At 42.1% G+C, this 19045-nt stretch overlaps 1 protein-coding gene across 1 annotated transcript in view; it reads right to left on the bottom strand.

Annotated features, from left to right (window-relative positions):
• KIAA1614 (KIAA1614 ortholog) overlaps positions 1–10234 on the bottom strand; it is a 50175-nt gene extending 39941 nt beyond the window's left edge. Inside the window, 3 exon segments of the mRNA XM_051998837.1 lie at positions 419–482; positions 1397–2353; positions 10072–10234. Of these exon segments, the coding sequence (XP_051854797.1) occupies positions 419–482; positions 1397–2353; positions 10072–10195 (1145 nt within the window). The 5' untranslated portion in view covers positions 10196–10234.
• Positions 10235–19045: the final 8811 nt, after the last annotated feature.

Here is a 19045-nt window from a genome sequence, read left to right on the forward strand (position 1 = left end):
ATAGTTTATATAGTATTGGAATTAGTTGTTCTTTAAATGTTTAATAGAATTCACTTATAAAATCCATCTGGCCCTGGAGATTATTTCTTAGAAAGTTCACTGATGACTTATTCAATTTTTTTTCTAAAATGGGGCTATTTAAATATTTTATTTCTTCTTCTGTTAATCTGAAATAATTTATGTTTTTGTAAACATTCATCTATTTCACTTAGATTGTCAGATTTATTGGCATACTATTGGGAAAAATAGTTCCTAATTGCTTCAATTTCCTTTTCACTGATGGTAATTTCACCCTTTTCATTTTTAATACTGGTAATTTAAACCAGTGCTAATTGTGATGTGAGATGGGGGTGGGGGAGGAAGAGGACAGGGAATAGGGAGCTAAGGAGAAAAGAAAAAATGAGCTCTGAATTCTTACCTGCACCCATCAGAGTCCTGCAAGGATACTCCTGAGTCCCAATCTAGGTCTCCCCCTGGCAACTCTGGAATCCAGAACAGAGGAAGAGGTCAGGGACAACATTGCAAAACCCAGGAGCCTAAGGTCTCCTGGTCACTAATCTGCTTAGAGCGCATGACACATTCCCTTTTGTGTGACTACATTTTCCCACTTAAACTCTTCTCCTTGCCACCAGTGGGACAATCTGGAGCATCCTCAGCTGCCATTTGGAGAAGGAAGGAAAACAATGCCCTCTGAAACAATTATCTCCCTGCAGAGAACGCCAACGGGCTGCGCTCCCATGTTGTGTAGCCTGAAAAAGAGATTGCTTAGGGCAGAGACTCAGTACTAATGATACTGAAGTAAAAGTAAGTTTTTAAGGATGTTGTTTTTTTAAGGATCACAAAGATAACTGACTTTCAGAGAAGACAGATCTATAAAGATAGGAAGGGGAGGAAGGAGAGAGGTAAAGAGGTCCTACCCTCTTTACCCTGTTCCTAAGGTAATAGGGAAGCAGCAATATACAAGCAATGTACAATATACAAGAAAGGACAAGGGTTCCCCTGGGACTTTTTTATGGGTTGGAGCTGCTTTCTCTTTATTCGAGACAGCAAAATTGATCAAGTACTGGCCTGGGCTGTGGATTTTCACAGCAGCTTGAGGCTCATGGATATTTCAAACAGGGATATGGCCATAGTAATGCTTAAGAAGGGACACTGCTGACAGATCTGCTGTTCCCCTTTAATCAACCACGTGAGGCTTTTTGGTTGTGATACAGCTGGTTACAGCTCACATTAGGACTGCAGCAAATGATGGTGCTGGGGAATTCTCTGATGTTTGGGGAGAAAATTCAACACCGAAAGATTCGGACCCAAAGCCTCTTGTCAGAGCCTTCCTATATCTGCCACAGAGAAGAGCTGATCCAGAGCAGACTTTGCGCCTCCTATCTACTGCTCTCACCTGGTGTGGTCCCCCGCGGGGCTCTGGCTGGGGGTCCTTCTTGGTGGTGCTGAGAACAGCTGGGTTCAGACAGGCCTCTCCTCTCCTGCAGAAGAAGGCGGTTCCTCTCCACCCGGTCAGCTAAAGACAAGGAATGGCTGCCATTCCTCAAACTATCCCAACTGTCCGCTTTCCACAAGTGTCCCTGCAAGGTGGCTGCACAAATGGGGTCTTCTCCCTCTACGGCCAGAGACCTCTCGTCCAGGACTCCCACTTGGACCTGATGTTCCACAAGGGCTCCCGACTTCCCATTGTCCAGGGAAAGCATTTGGGCCACATCCCTGCAAGGCCCTGGGATCTCTGACCTGTTCAGACCAGCAGTCTGAATTGGGCTTTCTTGGAAAAAACTGGCCTCTTGCAATAGACCTGAGTCAGGAGGCCTCCATACCCCTTCTGGGAACCTCTGGCTTTCCTTCCCTAAACTGAGCTGATTTGGAAACTGGGTGCCTTTGGGGCTTGCAGGGGGGCTGTGCACTGGCCCCTGCTCCAGGTCATCACTACTGTCCAACAATCTGTCTGTCAGGTAAGTGCGCATCTGAGCCTGGGGGGCCACCACGTGGTCCTGAGAAGGAGCACTCAGCGGGCCCGCAGCCGGCTTACTCCTCCGGTTCTTGGACTTCTTCTGGGAGGGTCGCTCTTGGGAAACAAGGCCAGCACTTAGGGCCTGTTTCTCTGACAACATCCTCTTCTCCTTCAGGGCTCTTACTTTACATTCCAGCACAGAGGGCCCATGGGGCTGGCCTGCCCACCCCCCAATAGGTTCTGCGGCCATTGCACCAGGCTCTTTATTTTCCTGGGGGCGAAGTGGGGATCTATGAGATTTTTGGCCCCCGTGTTCCTTCAGGCCCTTTCCAGACCACCTCCTCTCTACAGGTGTCACTGCTTCCATGGAGCTGATGGTTGGTTCTGTTCCCAAGCCTGGAAGAAAGATCATAGAAAGAGCAAGAATCACCACTGAGATTCAGCCCAAGCTGCATTAACCTTCTGGAGTTCACACCTTACTGGTAGCCAGCCACAAGCCCCAGGTCTTCCTTGTCCATGGAACTATCATGGGAAAATCACTTAACTTCTGTTTGCTTCAGTTTCCTCAACTATAAAATACAGATAATGATAGTACCTACCTCTCAGACTGTGGTGGGGACAAAACAATATTTATAAAGGACTTAGCACAGTATCTGGCACATAGTAGGCACTTAGCAAATATTTTTTTCTTTCCTTCCTTCCTTTCTCTCTTTCCTTTCTTTCCTTTGTATGAGCCCTGCATTCTAGGAGACGATCTCAAAAAAAGTATTGCACACAAGGGAATTTTTCAAATAATGTATGTAAAAAACACTTGGGGGAAAAAAGAATAAACAAATTACTGCTTTTATTCACTCCTAGCTTGGGATAGTGTGAGTAGTATAATATTCCATAAAACTAGGACAATAGCATTTTCCACTATCTGCTTCATAGGTTAGTTGTGAGGAGATCAGTTTGTAAAGCTTAAAGTGTTGAAAAATACAATTATTTAAATGACAATGATTATTAATGAACTTGTTTCCTAAATTCCCGAATCCTTTTTTCAAATGGACCATTAATAAAGAGGAATGGTATAAGAAACCCTGATAACTCATTTAAAAATTATTCATATTTATGTGAAATCATATAGATATATACATAAAGTTTTCAAATTACTTTTCTCATGAAAATCCTTTGAGATAAGAAACACAATTATTATGACCCCCCATTTTGCAGATGGAAAAAATCTGGGAGATTGTGACTTTCTATCAAAACCAGGTTTCCTGATTCTAAATCTGGGATACTAACCACAATCCCATAATACTTTTCTTTTTAAAAATAACAATCATTCATTTTCTCACCATATTACCATATCTATCCCTATTGTGATTTTAAAAAACCACAATAATCTTGTAATAAATGTGCATAGTCAAGCAAAATTATCTCCAAAAATGTATGCCTAATTCTGCACCTTGAGTCTATCACCTCTCTGCCAGAAGGTGGGTCACATCAATCATCATTCATCAGAAGGATTCGTGAATCCTCTGGATTCATAGTGAATTCTCAAATTTCAAGAATTGCTTGTTTTTATAATAGTATTTATTAGAGTATAAATTGGGGTCCTGTTTTGCTTCTCTTTACTTTGCATCAGTTCATACAAGTCTTCCCAGGTTTCTCTAAAACTTTATCCCCTTCATCATTTCTTTTGTCCTATTACACTGCATTCATATTATCTTTAAGTGATGGAAAGAATACTACATTTGGAGGACCTGCTGTCTAATCTTTCTCACTGAGACTTACTGCATGCGTGATCTTGGCCATAATTCTTCTGAGCTTCAGTGTACTTATCTGTAAACTGAGGATTTGTGATTCGATGCTCTCTAAAGCTCTTTCTTCCCACTTCTAATCTTATAATCCTATATTTAGCTGACCCTTCCTATTCCATAAATGGTCAGGTAATTTTTGGAAACCAAGGTATACGACTTGATAATTATGTCTGCCTTTTAAACTTCATTTCCTTAGGCTTGGTCTATTGTTCTAGCCTGTCCCAGATCCTTTTGGATCCTGATTCTGTTATTTAACATTAAATATCCCTTTGGCCTTTGTGCCATTTGCAATTTGACAAGCAGTTCATCTATATTTTCATGAAAGTCATCGACAGAAATGTTGAACAGAACTGATCTGACAGGACACTCATCGACAGCTAGTGAGTTAAGGATTTAGGAGATTGGTGAGTGTGTTGAAAGCACACTGAGGAAACAGCTGTGCTGATACTGATGATAAAATGAGGATATAGATCATTATGCTGAGGACACAAGCAAGAGGCCTTGAGGGCAGGGATTTTATTTTCTTACCTTTGCATCCCCAGCACCTAGCATAGTGCCTGGCATACAGTAGGTGCTTAATAAATGTTTGCTGATTAGAGCAGGGATTCTTAAACTTTTCCCACTTGTGATCTCTTTTCACTCGAGAAATTTTCATGTGACCTCAGGTATATAGGTATACAAATCAGACATAATAAATCATAATTTCACAACACCCACATCTGGTTACATGACCCCATATGGGGTTGGGACCCACAGTCTAAGAAGCTTTGAACTAAAAATACTTCCTTCCAGACTGACAGTAACCCATCAGTACTACTCTTTGGGTCTAGGAGTTCTTAACTTTGCTGGTGTCATAGATCCCTTCGGCAGTCCAGTGGAGCCAATGGGCCCCTTCTCAGAATCATGTTTTTAAATGCATAAAAGAGAGTATTCATAATTTCAAAGAAAATCAATTATGTTGAAATAAGGATGTATTTTTTCCATTTTCATAGATTCCCTGAAATTTGTGGATCTTGGGTAAGAATCCCAGTTCTATCCCTTAAGTCTCCCTCTTATAAATTAATAATAATAACTGGTGCTACATGGTGCTCTAAGTTTCTCACTAAGCATTTTATATATAGCATCTCATTTGACATTCACAACAACCCTGTGAAGGTAGAACTAAAAGTGCCATAACACTTTGCACCAGTCACAGGGTTAATAAACAGTACAGCCATGATTTGAAATGGGGGTCTTCCAACTCCATGTCTTCTGCTTTCTCCACTGCTGAAACACAGATTAGATTTTAAAAAGAAAAAAAAAAAGATTCCTGATTGTGGAATCTTTAGAATCAAGGCATTAAGAGGAAAGAGGGGAGGAAAGAAGAAGTGGGTGGAGGGAGGGAAGGAAGGAACAAATGAATGAATGAGCGAACAAAGGAAGGAAAGGAGGAAGGAAGGAAGGGAAGAAGGAAAAAAGGAAGGGAGGAAGAGATAGATTGAGGGAGGGAAGGAAGGAAAGGAAAAAGGAAGGAAGGATGAAAGAAAGAAAGAAAGAAAAGAGGAAGGGAGGGAGGGAAGAATGGAGGAAGGAAGGAAGTAAAGGAGGAAGGAAGGTACAAACAAATGAATGAACAAAGGAAGGAAAGAAGGGAGTAGGGAAGGTAGGGAGGAAAAAAGGAAGGGAGGAAGAAATAGATGGAGGGAGGGAAGAAAGGATGAAAGGAAGAAAGGGGAGAGGAAGGGAGGAAGAGAAGGATGGAGGAAAAGAAGGAAGGAAGGAAGGGATTGAAAAATAAGGGAGGGAGGAAGAGAAGGAAAGAGAGAGGAGAGGAGGAAAGAAACAAAAGCTCCTACTATGTGTCAGACACAGTTTAAGCACTTCATAACTATTATCTCATTTGGTGAGCAACCTGAGAGGTAAATGCTATTATTACCCCATTTTCAGTAGAGGAAACCAAGGTAGATAGTGATAAGTGACTTGCCCAGGTTCACACAGCCAGTAAGTGTCTAAAGTTGCATTTGAACTCAGGTCATCAGGAAATGTGTTAGATTCCACATCTCTAGAGATCTTTAAGGATGGGACAGACCCTCTGCATGGCTTACACAGCACCCTGAATAATTTTTTGTTTCTATAAACAAAGTCCTGTATTTGTTCTTATACACATGAAATAAAATGAAATCAACTTGCAAAGTTATTGGTCCTTGAGAAAGTAGCACTTCAATCCCCAGAGGCCATTATTATCATCCCAGCCTCTAGAAAGCCCCAGAGGGGACCCAGGCTCAGGATTCAGCCTCCTCCCAGCTCCTTCCGAGGCTCTGTTCCCAACACTCCCTCTGGCAGTCCCTTGACAAACCGTAGAACTCTTCCACCCACCCTAAGCATGGACCTACTTCAATACTTACTCAGAGTCGCAGCGGAATAGTGACCCCTTCTTCAAAGGGGCGGAGGAAGAGGAGGAGGAGGACACCTTTTGTCTCCCTAGTAAACCTAAGAGAGTTCAGGCCTGGAATTCCAGGCCTCCAAAGTCTTTGGGAGCAGACCTAGCCCATGAGCCCAGCGCTGGTCAGGCTGGGTCCCGCAGGCCTGCCCCCACTCTCACTCAGGAACCCGGAGAAGGGGAGGGGAAGGGGGCCATGGTGGAGGGCACAGCTCGGCTCCTCTCTGGACCAGCTCCACCCGGTTGGCTTCGGTCTGGGTTTTCAGCAGCAGCGACAACATGAGGGGGCTGCTCCCGGCCCAGCTGGGAAGGGGGTCAGGCTTGTGGGGAGGGTGCTGGTGGAGAAGGAAATGCCATCCCCCTGTAGCTCATGGTTCCGTCATTAAGGGGAAGAGGCCAAAACCCCAATCTTTTCATGCTGCATTTCCAACCACGGGGGAGGGGAGAGGTCAAGGAGATGGGGTGAAGGGAAGAGCTTAGAAGAAGGGAAAGAGGTGAAGAAAGGGGAGTAGAGAAACAGCATGGGAGAAGGGAGAGTAATGGGAGGAGAGGGGAGGGCGAGATAAAGGGGCCAGCCTTCAGGAAGTCCCCCCTTCCTTCCCTCCCCAGCTGGGGCTCCGCTGAGCCTTCCCAGCCAGCTCTGTCTGCGGCGGGCTCCCAAAGCCAAGAGGCTTTGCCCCGGCAGCAGCGGCCCCAGAAAGTTAGACGGAAACGTCAAAGGGGGTTGGGACACTGGGAGGGGCGGGAGAGAGAAAAATTATGAAAGGACCCAAAGTTTGGGAAGGCTGGAGCTGCTGCTGCTGCTGGCTTCCGCACTCTGACTTGTCCTGGCCTCCCTCCCTTCCTCCCCTGCTCTCTCTCCCTCCCCCAACACTTTTCTTCCCTCCCTCCTCTTCCTTTTCCCTCCTTCCCTTCCTTCCTTTTCTCTCCCCCTCCCTCCCTCTCCCCTTATCCTTGACTCTTCCCTTCCCCTCCCAACTCCCCTCTCCTTGCTTTCACTCTTTGCACGGTCGGGTCCGAGGGCTCCCCAGAAGTGAGCGGGAGAGTCACCGCAGCCGATGGCCAGGTTGGAAGCTGAACACACTTACATACCAGAGCATCCAACCAAAAACAGACCCCTCCCAGCAGAAACAGCTGACTATAAAAGGGAAGGCACGTGTTTGGAGAGACCCGGAGGTCACTATGGTTACCAAATCATAGCCTTCATCATTTCCCACCCTCCTCCTCCTCCTCCTCCTCTTCCTCCTCCTTCTCTTTCTCTTTCTCCTCCGCCTCTTCCTCCAACACCCCCTTTCCCCTAAGGTAGACTGAGCGTCTGCAGAAACGAGGAGATGTCCGGGACACAGAATGACTGGGCAGAGAGACCCTGAGCTCCACTGGAACAAATGCTAAGCAAACAGCACATCTGTGGAGGAGCGGGCGGAGGAAGCTTCCTGGGGCTTCTTTGTAACCAAACACCGGGGCCTCGGAGGGAGCCTTCGAGGGAGGGAAACGTGTCCCTCTGTGGCCGTGGCTAAGGAATGTCCTTTGTTCCGGCCCCCTTCTTCCTTTTTCTCCCTCGGAGGATCCCCCGGCACTCCCCACTTTACTGGACTTCCCGTCCACGCGCTAGACCTGGAAGGGACCTCGTTTTGGTCACCGGGTCGGGCTCCTCCAAGTGAAAGGACTGGCCTGGCCCGGGACCAAAGCTCCTAAGTGGCAGGCAGGGAGGACCGAAGCCAGCTCCAGCACAAGCGCCGGTCCCGCCTGCCTCCGTGGTCACGCATTAAAGTCAGGGTGGCGGCTAGGGTCTCCCCAGCTGCCAAGCGGCTGCATTTTGGGGCTCCCCAGTACCTCACCGTAGACTAACCAGACAACAGACTGTTCCTGGAGCATAATCAGAGCCAGAGCTAAAATTAAACTCTATGTCCGTCTGGCAGTGAAAGTACGGGGAGAAAGAAGCCTGTTCCGAGGAACGCAGCCGGCCTCTTGGGTGGGGATCGTTCCCTTCTAGCCACAGGCCCGAAGTCGGGGAGGGCAAGCTGACTGTTCTGGCGTCCTTCCTAGCAGCTATGCACATTTATGTCAGGCTGCAGAGTACTTTCCTCATGCAACTCTATGAAGCTTTTAGCCAGGATCCGAAGTCCACCTCTGACACAGGATAGCTTTGTAATCCCAAAGAGTCTTAGTTTGCCCATCGATAAAATGGGGATGATAACACTGGCATTCCCTAACTCATAGGGGATGGGAATAATTGATTATTATCAAGGGTTTTTTTTATATATGAAGTATCACATGTCACATGGGATAATTATAACTGATTATATTATATGATATATCTTGTCATAAAGGATAAAATAGACCATTCTCCATTTATGTCAATTTGCTTTATCATATGCCATGTATGATAACAATTGATGATCAGTTATGTCATATAATATAGAAATGTTATATTGACAAACCGATTATTATCATTTATAACAGATGCTGTATCAATGCCATATGTGATAATTTGTTATCATTGATCATATATGGCACATCAATGTCATGTGCTAATTGATTGTCATCCATTAATGATATAACACACCATATACTAACATGATAATTGGTACTTATAAGTTGATTGTATCACATATGACATATCAATCATATGTAATAATGATTTGTTTTCCATTGATCATATATATAGATCAATGTGTATGCCATAATTGATTATTATAAGTTGATTATATCATTATGATATGTCATATGTGATAATAATGGATTATTAAAACATTATTTCCACAATCATTACTGTGTACCTTCAGAAAATCATTTGAGGAATGTAGCAATAATAATAGCTTACATTTATATCATTCAATTAAAACTCTCCAGGAGCTCTCATTCTGTGGAGGAAGGGCTAAGGAAACAGCACAAAAGTACACTTAAGCACATGACAAAAAACATGCAATTCAAATAAAACATTATTTTCAGTAAGAAGAAGAGCATTAAGGGAGGGGAGGAAGAACATCTTCCAGAGGTTGTGACTCTAGAACTGAGTCTTGAAGTGATGAAAGAAGAATATAAATAACATTAAAACGATAAGCCCCTCTTTGCCATACAATGAAAAGAGCAGCACTGGCTCTAGAACCAGAAGACTTGGATTCAAATTTGCTTTGGAAGCTTATTACTGTATTACCTTGAACAAGACATCTAATCTTAGTTTCCACATTTCTAAAAAGAGAGTTGTTCTAGATGTCTTCTAGCTCTGTCATTCATACTGTATGTTTGAGAAATCTGTTCTGACTTTTCCTGGATTGAATGTAAGCTTCTTAAGGGCAGAGACTGTTGTTCTTTGAATTTAAATGCCCAGTGCCTAACCCATAGCCTACTATAGCTTAATAGTATAATAGTATAGTATAGTATAGTATAGTATAGTATAGTATAGTATAGTATAGTATAGTATAGTATAGTATAGTATAGTATAGTTCAATATAATAGCTTAATAAATACTTGTTTACTGATTTACTGGAAGGAAGACAGTCAGATATCCATAAATCCCATATATACTGAACACAAAGTTTCAGCCCTCACTTCTCTTCAATATACATTTCAGCCTCATACAGACACATAGTGTAAAAATAGCATTGAAGTGGATCTTCATTCTGATTGTAAACTAGCTTTCATGTTGCGTTTACTTCTCCAGATCCCAGTCTCCTATAACATAAAGGGGTTGGACTAGAAGCTCTAAAATTCTGTGACTTCACTAGGCTTATAATATATATGACTCGGTGACATTGCCATTCCAACCCCCCATTCCTATGTGTTCATTAGAGAAAGTCCCTTCAGAACAGGGACTATATCAACAAGTTCTTATATCCCTAAGAACAATTTCTGGCACAAAGTAGGTGCTTGATAAGTAATATTTCACTCACCTTGATTTCCAAATAAATCCTTTTCCCTCTGCCCTGCACAGAAATTTTGTTGTTCAGTGGCGCCTAGTTCTTCCTGACCACATTTGGGGTTTTCTTGGCAAATGTACAGGAGTGTTTTGCTCATTCTACAGATGAAGGAACTGAAGCAACCAGGTTAAGTGACTTGCCCAGACATACAGCTGGTAAGATTTGAACTCAGGAAGATGAATCTTTCTGACTTCAGATCTGGCACTCCAGACACGTCAACACCTAACTGCCAACTCTACAGAGAATCATCCCTTAGATTGAAACAAAGACCAAAAAGTCGGAGGGGAGGAAGGAAACACAATTAAGCAAAACTAACGAAAATATCAACCAGAATTGCATTGAGTTCTTCCAGACTGGAGGCTGAGATTTCTCAGAAAGACTCATTCTTCTCTCACTTTATTTCCGGAACAATCTAATCCCAGTGACTCAGCACAAGTTGTACTTGTCCCATCAACTAGTGGCAGGACCATTAGGAGAAGCTGTGGACTCTTTTGCCCCTCATTGTCCAGGGACATATCTTCTTTTCACTGCCCAACTGAGTCTCTTTTTTCCCCCTTAGTACACTTCCAAAGAGGGTCCTAGGGACACGAATGCAGAGCTGAATCATTCACTCTCTTATATTGATTGTTATGCAAGCCAGCTGAAGACAGGGACTGGGACTTAAGACTTTGAAAGGCATCTGAGTAGAGCAGTAGATTTTTGTCCTAGTTCTACCTCTTATAAATTGTAAGAACATGGATCAATCACATCACTTCTCTGTGGCTCAGTTTTCTCAGCCATAAAATGAGGGATTATTATGATATCACACATCCTTGTACCAAATTAATGTATTTGATGGATGCAAAACAGTTTATAACTTTTAAATGTGACATGCAGATCAGCTAATTTATTGTAGAAATTATTTTTGTGTAGCTATTTTAGTGTTATATTTATTTCCTTCAGAGTGCTTATCAACATAGTTTTTGTGGAAGGAAAGAATTCAATTCAATCCCATTAAATTCAACAAGCACTTATTGTTTATTTTTATTGTCTATTAATTTAGGTGCTAAGAGTACAAAGACAACAGTCCCTGTCCTCAAGGGGAAGAAGTATGATGTACATAGAAAATTAAGTGTTTTATATATATATATATATATATATATATATAGAAAACCTTTGGCTCCAAGGACTATTTGCTTAAAACTATTTTTTTCATTGATGGAGGTTCATTACTTAATGCTCTGCACCTGTGTGAAGGGCGGAGTTTGGGGAAAGCTGGAAAGAACCTTTTGGCTTCCAGCTTTGAGAGATGTGCCATTTCAGTCTTTTCAAGTCTCTGATGGGAGAAAGACCAGGAAGAAGGCCACATGAGAAGAGCCCACTCTCTCTGTCATGTCCCTCCTTGCCGACTACATTAGAGACTTCAGGGAATCTCTGTCCCCTCCCCCACTTCCTCTCCATCTCCCTCCCTGCCCCAGGAATGTGGGGGATGGGAGGTGGAGACCTAGGACCTTCTCTCTTGGTTGAGCTGAGTTAGCTCTCCCTAAGAGATACAACTCCGTATTATGTGATACATATTCTCCTATATATCTTCTCTTATATCTGTTTGGATAAATATGCTTGGGATGGAAAATGCCATCCACATCCAGAGAGAGAACTATGGAGACTGAATGCAGATCAAAGCATAGTATTTTCACCTTTTTTTTTTTTTTCTTTCTCATGGTTTTTCCCCTTTTGGTTTGATTGTTCTTGCACAACATGACAAATATGGAAGTGTTTAAAAGAATTGCACATATTTAACTTATATCAGATTGCTTGATGAGGGGGGATAAAGGGGGGACGTAAGGAAGGGAGGGAGAAAAATTTAGAACACAAAGTCTTACAAAAATGAATGTTAGAAACTATTTGGAAAATATATTTGGAAAAATAAAATACTATTGAAATTTTTTAGAAAAGGAATGTTTGAATAAATGAATTTATTTCCCTTTTGCTGGCGTGTTCATTATGCATCTGGTGGGGAGTCTTAGTGAACTGTCTTAGGAAGCTTCTGCAGATCACCTGGCAGGATAAGATACCAGACACTGAGGTCCTTTCTCGAATTCAGCTGCCAAGCATTCCAACTCTACTGCAGAGAGCACAATTCCTGGCCTGGCCACGTTGTTCCAATGCCAAATGCACGCTTGCCAAGCAGATTATTTTATGGAAGAACTCACACAGAGTTAGCGCTCACAAGATGGTCAGAAAAAGTGATACAAGTACATTCTCAAGGTCTGTCCTAAAAACTTGAGAATTCATTGTATGACATGGGAGACACTGGCACAGGACTGCCCAGCATGGAGTGCCCTCATCAGAGAAGGTGCTGTGTGTGCTCTATGAGCAAAGCAGAAGGGAAGTAACTCAGAAAGAAACATTCGAGATGCAAGTTAGAGAAGCACCCCAAATGTTCCCAAGGACTCTGTGTCCGATCTGCTGCAGAACGTTCAGAGCTCGTACTGGTCTGATCAGCCGCAATCGGACACACTGTAACTCGATTCCTAAATAGTAGTGTCATTTTGGTCCTCTTCAAGGAAAGGACAACGATCAATCATTGCTCTTCTGGTGCAGTTAAAACTTGGATATATAGCTCCAGGCTCTGTTTCCCCATTAAGGAAAGCAATTAGAAGCTCAGATTGAACCTAAATTATATCATTAATATATATTAATAATATTAAAGGGAGCAAATAGATGTGATTCTAACAGAGACGTCCTCTCTCTGGGGTGAGCGGAGGGATCAGTTTTGGATCTCAAATTCCTATTTCTTTTCCTGGCAGGAACCACTGGAAGAGGGTGGGAAGAAGAGACTCTGAAGAGATCTATTCTTGCCTCCCTTCAAGCCACATCTATCCAGATCCATAGGTTCTAGTGGGTAACAAAGTTCCATGGGCAGGGAAGGAATACAAAGTAATTTCCAGGGATAGAAGGGGGAGGGAGGGGAATCAATTAAGGTTTCCTGTAGGAAATAATCCTATATTTTGAAGGATGATTTTTTTTTTTAAATGAGATTGGAGGTAAGGAGGGAGTGAATGCCAGGCAAGGGATCCCTACAGCAATAGGAGAGAGAATCCTGTGTTTAGGAGGAAGAAAGTGAGCAAGGCTAATTTGGCTGGAAGGTACATAGAGTATATGAGGGAGAGTTTCAATAAATCTGGAAACTAGGCTAGAGCCAATCTCTAGAGGGCTTTAAACGTCAGAGGAGTTTGCTGTTTTATCCAGAGGCAAGAGTGAGTCATTGGAGCTTCCTGAGCTAGAAACTGACTTAACCTGTGAAGGATTGGAGAGGGAGAGAGAGGGAAGATGGGAAGGAGGGAGGAAGGAAGGGAATGAAGGAAGGAAAGAAGGAATAAGGAAGGAAGGGAGGAAGAAAAAGAAAGGAAGGAAGAAAATGGAAGGAAGAAAGGAAGGGAGGAAGGGAAGAAGAGAGGGAAGAAGGGAGGGAGTGAATGAAGGAAGGAACTGACTACTTCTCCAAAGGAGAGATTTCAACAATGGTCCTATCTAGTGACAGAAGGCTGTGTGAGAGAGGGATTAGCAGAATCTACAGGTCAGAGCTATTTGGAAAGAAATGCCTTTCTTCATACATTTCCTGCAACATTTCTTTCCTTATCCTTAACTCATTCTCTCTCTTTCTCTGTGTGTGTGTCCCTCTTTCTCTCTCTTTTCTGTCTCTCTCTCTCTCACACACACACAAATATTCCTTTATAAAAGCTAAAGTGGGGTGTTTTATAAGTGGGGGGTTAGCTTTTATAAAGGAATATTAAAGGCAGGCATTGCAAAGCATTCCCTCTCAAGACCTGGGAGGCATCCTTTTGATATTGTACGGCCACGAAACTTTGAATCCCACATTTATTTTAGTGCCCACAGCAGTGCATTCAATTAAACACAAGGGTCCCTAAATGCAGATCTTTTTGCCCACTTCTAACACTCCCCTTTTCTCCATTCTCTCCTCCCACACATTTTCCATTGTAGGGATTAAGATTTGCCCATTCCTCTAAGGAGGATTTAAGAGGGGAAACAAGAACAATAGCAACTAGCTTGGTGGAGGCAGGAGGGAGAGGTTTTGATCTACAAAAATCCAGGATCTTTCAAAATATCAAAGGCATTAGGAATTACCCTCTAGGATAACATTCCCTGCGGGGTTAATAATAACATCCTATTCTTTTGGGCCAACTTTAAAAAGAGCTTATTTTTTTAAGCAGGAATTTTTCCAGACCAAGATTCCAACTCATCCATCTGTCTATCAGGTGAAAGCCCAGAAGGCAAGGAGGGAGGAGTCCAATTGTTAAACGGATCCAAGATCACTTCCAGAAGCATCGTAATGAGTAGTGCCCTTAGGTGACTGATCTATATTCTCACTTTTGTCTCTTGTTGTTATGATAGGAAATTTCTTGCCTGGTGTCAAAAATTCATAGGATCTCTTTGGAATTCCCTATTTCATATCAAACAAGCAGAATTCTAGCTTCATTAAGATCCAGAGGGGCATATGAGCACTAACACTACAAGAAATAGAAACGATTTGGTGCAGTTAAAATAACTTGGAAGCAAAAATTTGAACCTCAGTTTTGCCACCAACAAGCCATCAAACTTTGAACAGGTCACTTCCCTTCCCAGGAGTTTAGCTTCATAATTTTTAAAGACTGGGATATATGTCAAAGTCTTTTTTTTTTTTTTTTTACAAGATTAGACTATTTCATGATGGATGAGTTTCCTATCACTGGCAGTTTTCAGGTACAGTAGGTGACCTCTTTCTGGGGATGATATGTGATGATATCCATTCAGGCCTGAGTTCCTTTTCCAGCTCTGAGAATCTATGATTCCCTAGATTTTTAGATCTGAAAGGAACTTTAGAAATTATTTAATTCAACTTCATTTTTCATTCCTCATTTTATGGATGAGGAAACTGAGACAGCAATTTATAATTATGAAATCACTTTCTCATGCACACTAGAAAACCGCAAAATAAACTCATATTCCGATATGGAATATAAATGATCCTGAATACTGGATGGATGGTCTGGAAAACAGATTATTTCTGCTTCATGAGGGCCAGCCTAGCCAAGTATGAAGAAGCCCATTATCAGTAGGTTGGCCATGAGGTCATGACTTCTTTAACTATGGCTTTGCATGAAATAAATTCATGTGTCCCTCGGTCCTTTCTGCTTTTATAGTGTCAATGACATAGTAGTAGAAAGGAGAGCTGTTACACTAGTTTCAGTAGTCCTTCCCACAAACACTTTGGGTACTGTTACTGCACATTTAAAAAGTTATGGCATCTTGGACTGACAATTTAACTCATTAGATGAGAAGACAGATTTTAATTGTTGTATGAGAGATACTGTTAACTGTGATAACCAAAGAAAAGTCAAAGGAAATAGACCAAGAAATTTATTTCTTAGGAGAACTAAATTTAACTCTTATTTTCAAGAAAAATAAGTATTATTGAGAAGAGACTTCAATTAGTATTTTAAAACAATTAAATGGTGAGGCAGGGATGTTTCAACAATCCAATGTTGAAATGTCAGTAATTGCAGTTAATGATTAAAGATGATTTTGTCAGTGATCCTTCTCACACTGGTATATTGTAAACAATCATTAATATCTTTTTATTGTTGGTTATGTTGTTAATAAATAGTATAATAAAAAATTACGCTTATTTGCATCTACAATATTAGGCAGTTTGATACCATACATCATTAGAGAAAAAGGAAAGGGATGGAGAGGGAAAGAGAAAAACAGAAAGAAAGAGAGAAAGGGAGAGAAAAAGCAAAATAGAGTTAGAAAGTTTTGGGGAAAAGAGGTTCTCCAGGGCATCAATAAGTAATATTCAATAAATTAGTTTTAGGGATGAGCTAATTAATGAATGAATTTTGCAGCTTTAGTAATTAATGTCAAAACATATTCCTTGATTGTCTCAGAGAATGAATAAGGACAATAAGCTAGCAAGCAGGTAGAGGGAAGTCTAGTCCTCATATCCTTCAGTTTAGGGTCAGTTTTGAACTGGTATAGAGCAAAGGATGCATTCTTAGGCTATCCATACACATTAACTCAGCTGTTAGTATTCTTAGTGTGAGATCTTCATCCAGTGACTGGACATTATACTGGAGGAATTTAATTTATTTTGACTCTCTTGCTATAAATCAAACCAGAAATTGAAAGTTGGACAATGTTACACAGGTTCCCCTATGGAAAGGCAAATAAAGGAAGGGGGAGAGGTTTTATCATGTATCCAAGGACAACCAAAAGCATAATTCTATGGGTTATTTGGTCGTATCCTGTTATAGCGTATGTACAGTTTGCAAGAAGACCACCATGAAAACAAATGCGACATATTGAAGAGAATAAGGAAACAGAGAAAGGTTGTGAATTCTAATTCTCCCAATTAAAGCAATATCTATTTTAATACTCAGTGACCTCAATGTTAAGGTGTGCTAAGGGCAAGACAGTGGAAAAAATGTATTTGAACACATGGTTCATAGATAAGAAGTGAGAGAGGGTAGGTTTAGACTATAAGAAGCTATATATCTATATCTATATCTATATCTATAGATATCTATAGATAGATAGAATGAGTGGATGGATGAATGGATAGATGGCTGGAAGGGGAAAAAAGCCTTTATTATGTGTTGTATCAGGTGCTGTGCCAAATGCTAGGGATAGAAATACAAAAAAGTTAGTCTCTTTCCTCAAGAAGCTTTCAAGGCAGCTAAGGGAGCAGTGGCCAAAGAGGGATGTTTTAAACAAGGAAATGACAGGGATAGTGAGTAGAGTCATGCAGTGTTGTGCCACAGTTCTCTTTCATTGTCCTGACTCAGTTTCCCTGAACTAGTTTCCCTTATTGTATTGATTGAGTTTTCCTGAATTGGTCTACCTCAGTTTCCTTAACTGTTCTGCTTCAATCCCCTTAGTTATAAACAACCCCCCCCCTTTGGTCCATTAATACTGAGGACCATTTGCTCTAAAATTATATATTGTCAATGTGAGACTCAAGATGAGGGAGAGATCAGACTTTCTGATTCTTAACTCCTTCTGCCCTCAAGAATTTATGACACTACCCCTTCTAAAATATTCCAAAGGATAAGACTATCCTGGATACCTCATTGACATTTTCTGTTTATTCAGTCATCCTGACTTTGGCTTTTAGTAAGAATATATAGCCTCCCCCGCATCCTGACAGAACCAAATTTTCCCATTTCTTTCCCCTTCTTTGTCTGAAAAGGGTATATAAAGATTTGGGATTCTCCCATTCATCATTGGATACTTTGAGATGAGAGTCCTGTCCATTATACTCTCCAATTAATAAAATATTAAAAACTCTCTAATCTCTATCTTGCCTCAGTTTCTCTGGCATTACAGTAGTAATTACTTGACCTGTCCCTCAAGGATAGGAATATTTATTTGATTACTGTCCCCAGAGTTAGAGTAGGAAAGCATGAGGGGAGAAAGGAAGAAAAAAGTATGAAGACAGAAAGATGAGCTGGGGAGTACCAGACATGGCAAGCACCAAATAACAGCCTAAAAATGAAAATGAATACATTGTTAACAGAAAACAACCAGGATTCTCCAAGGTCACACAGGAAGTGCCACGAGAGGATTTGAATCCAGGTCCTCTGACTCACTAGAAAATGCTGCCTTCCTTCCAGACAATCACCTGTCACTGTGCACGACATAACACTCACTTTCCAGAGCACTTTAAGATTTAGAAAGTAATTTGCTCCCCCCAACCTGAGGGAGTTGGCACAAATATTATTAGACATGAGGGGGATATTCATGATTGTAATTATATTTATATTGATTGATTATAATATCATGTAAATAATATCAGGAAGCTAAGGGTCAGAGAAATAAGCTCGGTCCTCTGAAGCCAAATCCACTCTTCCCCCTCCACTACACTATATTGTCTCTGTTCCACACCAGGAAAAACTCTGTGACTTTATGTCTCTAAGCTCTAAGTCTTGGGTTTGCTGGTCCTGTGAAGACCCACAAACTTCTGTGCCTGGAAGGGAGAAAAGCAGCACATTTTGAGGCTGCAGGGAGGTCAGCTCCATGGTACTGTATAACCTGAGTTAGCAATTCCCACTCTTGAACTTTTCTGCTTCTGTGCTTGATGCGAAAATCTGATTCTGCCAGGAGGTTTGATGAGCCTGGGACCCCATCTGTCCCTCCAGTCACTGGCTTAAACATTTTGTTTATGCAATGGAGACTGCATCCCATGGAGCATGGAGAGAGATGAGCCAATACAGGCAGGAACTATTTTTTTTTGCCTTTTTTGTATCCTCAGAATTTAGCACAGTGCCTGGTACACAGTAGGTCTTTAATAAATGCTGATTGCCTGACTGAAGGGAATTCTCCATCCCACTCCCATCCCAGGGGACAACCAAAGAGCTTGAAAAAAACACCTTACTCTTCTCTTGGCCAAGTTTCTCAGGACTGGATTTGGAGAAGAGCCTCTTGGTTAGAGAGGGCCTCTGAGGCAATAGTGTATTGAACAGGCAATAGCAAGGAGACTCCCCCTCCCCTTGCCTCTCTGGCTGGTTCTTCACTTACTGGGCTTGTTTCTGCTCCCCCAGGTTCCTGTTCCCTCCAGGCAGTTTCCCAGGTGGGCTGTTTTGTGGGGCAGGCCATACTTGCCACCTTTTGCCCAGAGGTTCACCAGCACCTTCCAGAAGGTCTTGTCCTTCCTGGCCTTCTCCTGGGTGGACAGGGAACAAACAGGAATGATTAGTAGTCAGGTGCACAACCAGAATAGACTTGGGGGAGGGGCTGGGTTTGCAACCTCATTCTGCACGTCTGAGACCATTGGGACTTTGGTTCAGGATGACTGGTTAAAGCAGGTTTGTCAGGCACTGGGCAGCTACTGCGGCAGAAGTGCCCCGAGAAAGCCAGGAGCCGGCTCCACATTTGGACTTAACCCCAGGAACCCAGAGACGGTTTC

This window comes from Antechinus flavipes, chromosome 4, assembly GCF_016432865.1.
Source record: "Antechinus flavipes isolate AdamAnt ecotype Samford, QLD, Australia chromosome 4, AdamAnt_v2, whole genome shotgun sequence".
Lineage (NCBI taxonomy): Eukaryota > Metazoa > Chordata > Mammalia > Dasyuromorphia > Dasyuridae > Antechinus > Antechinus flavipes.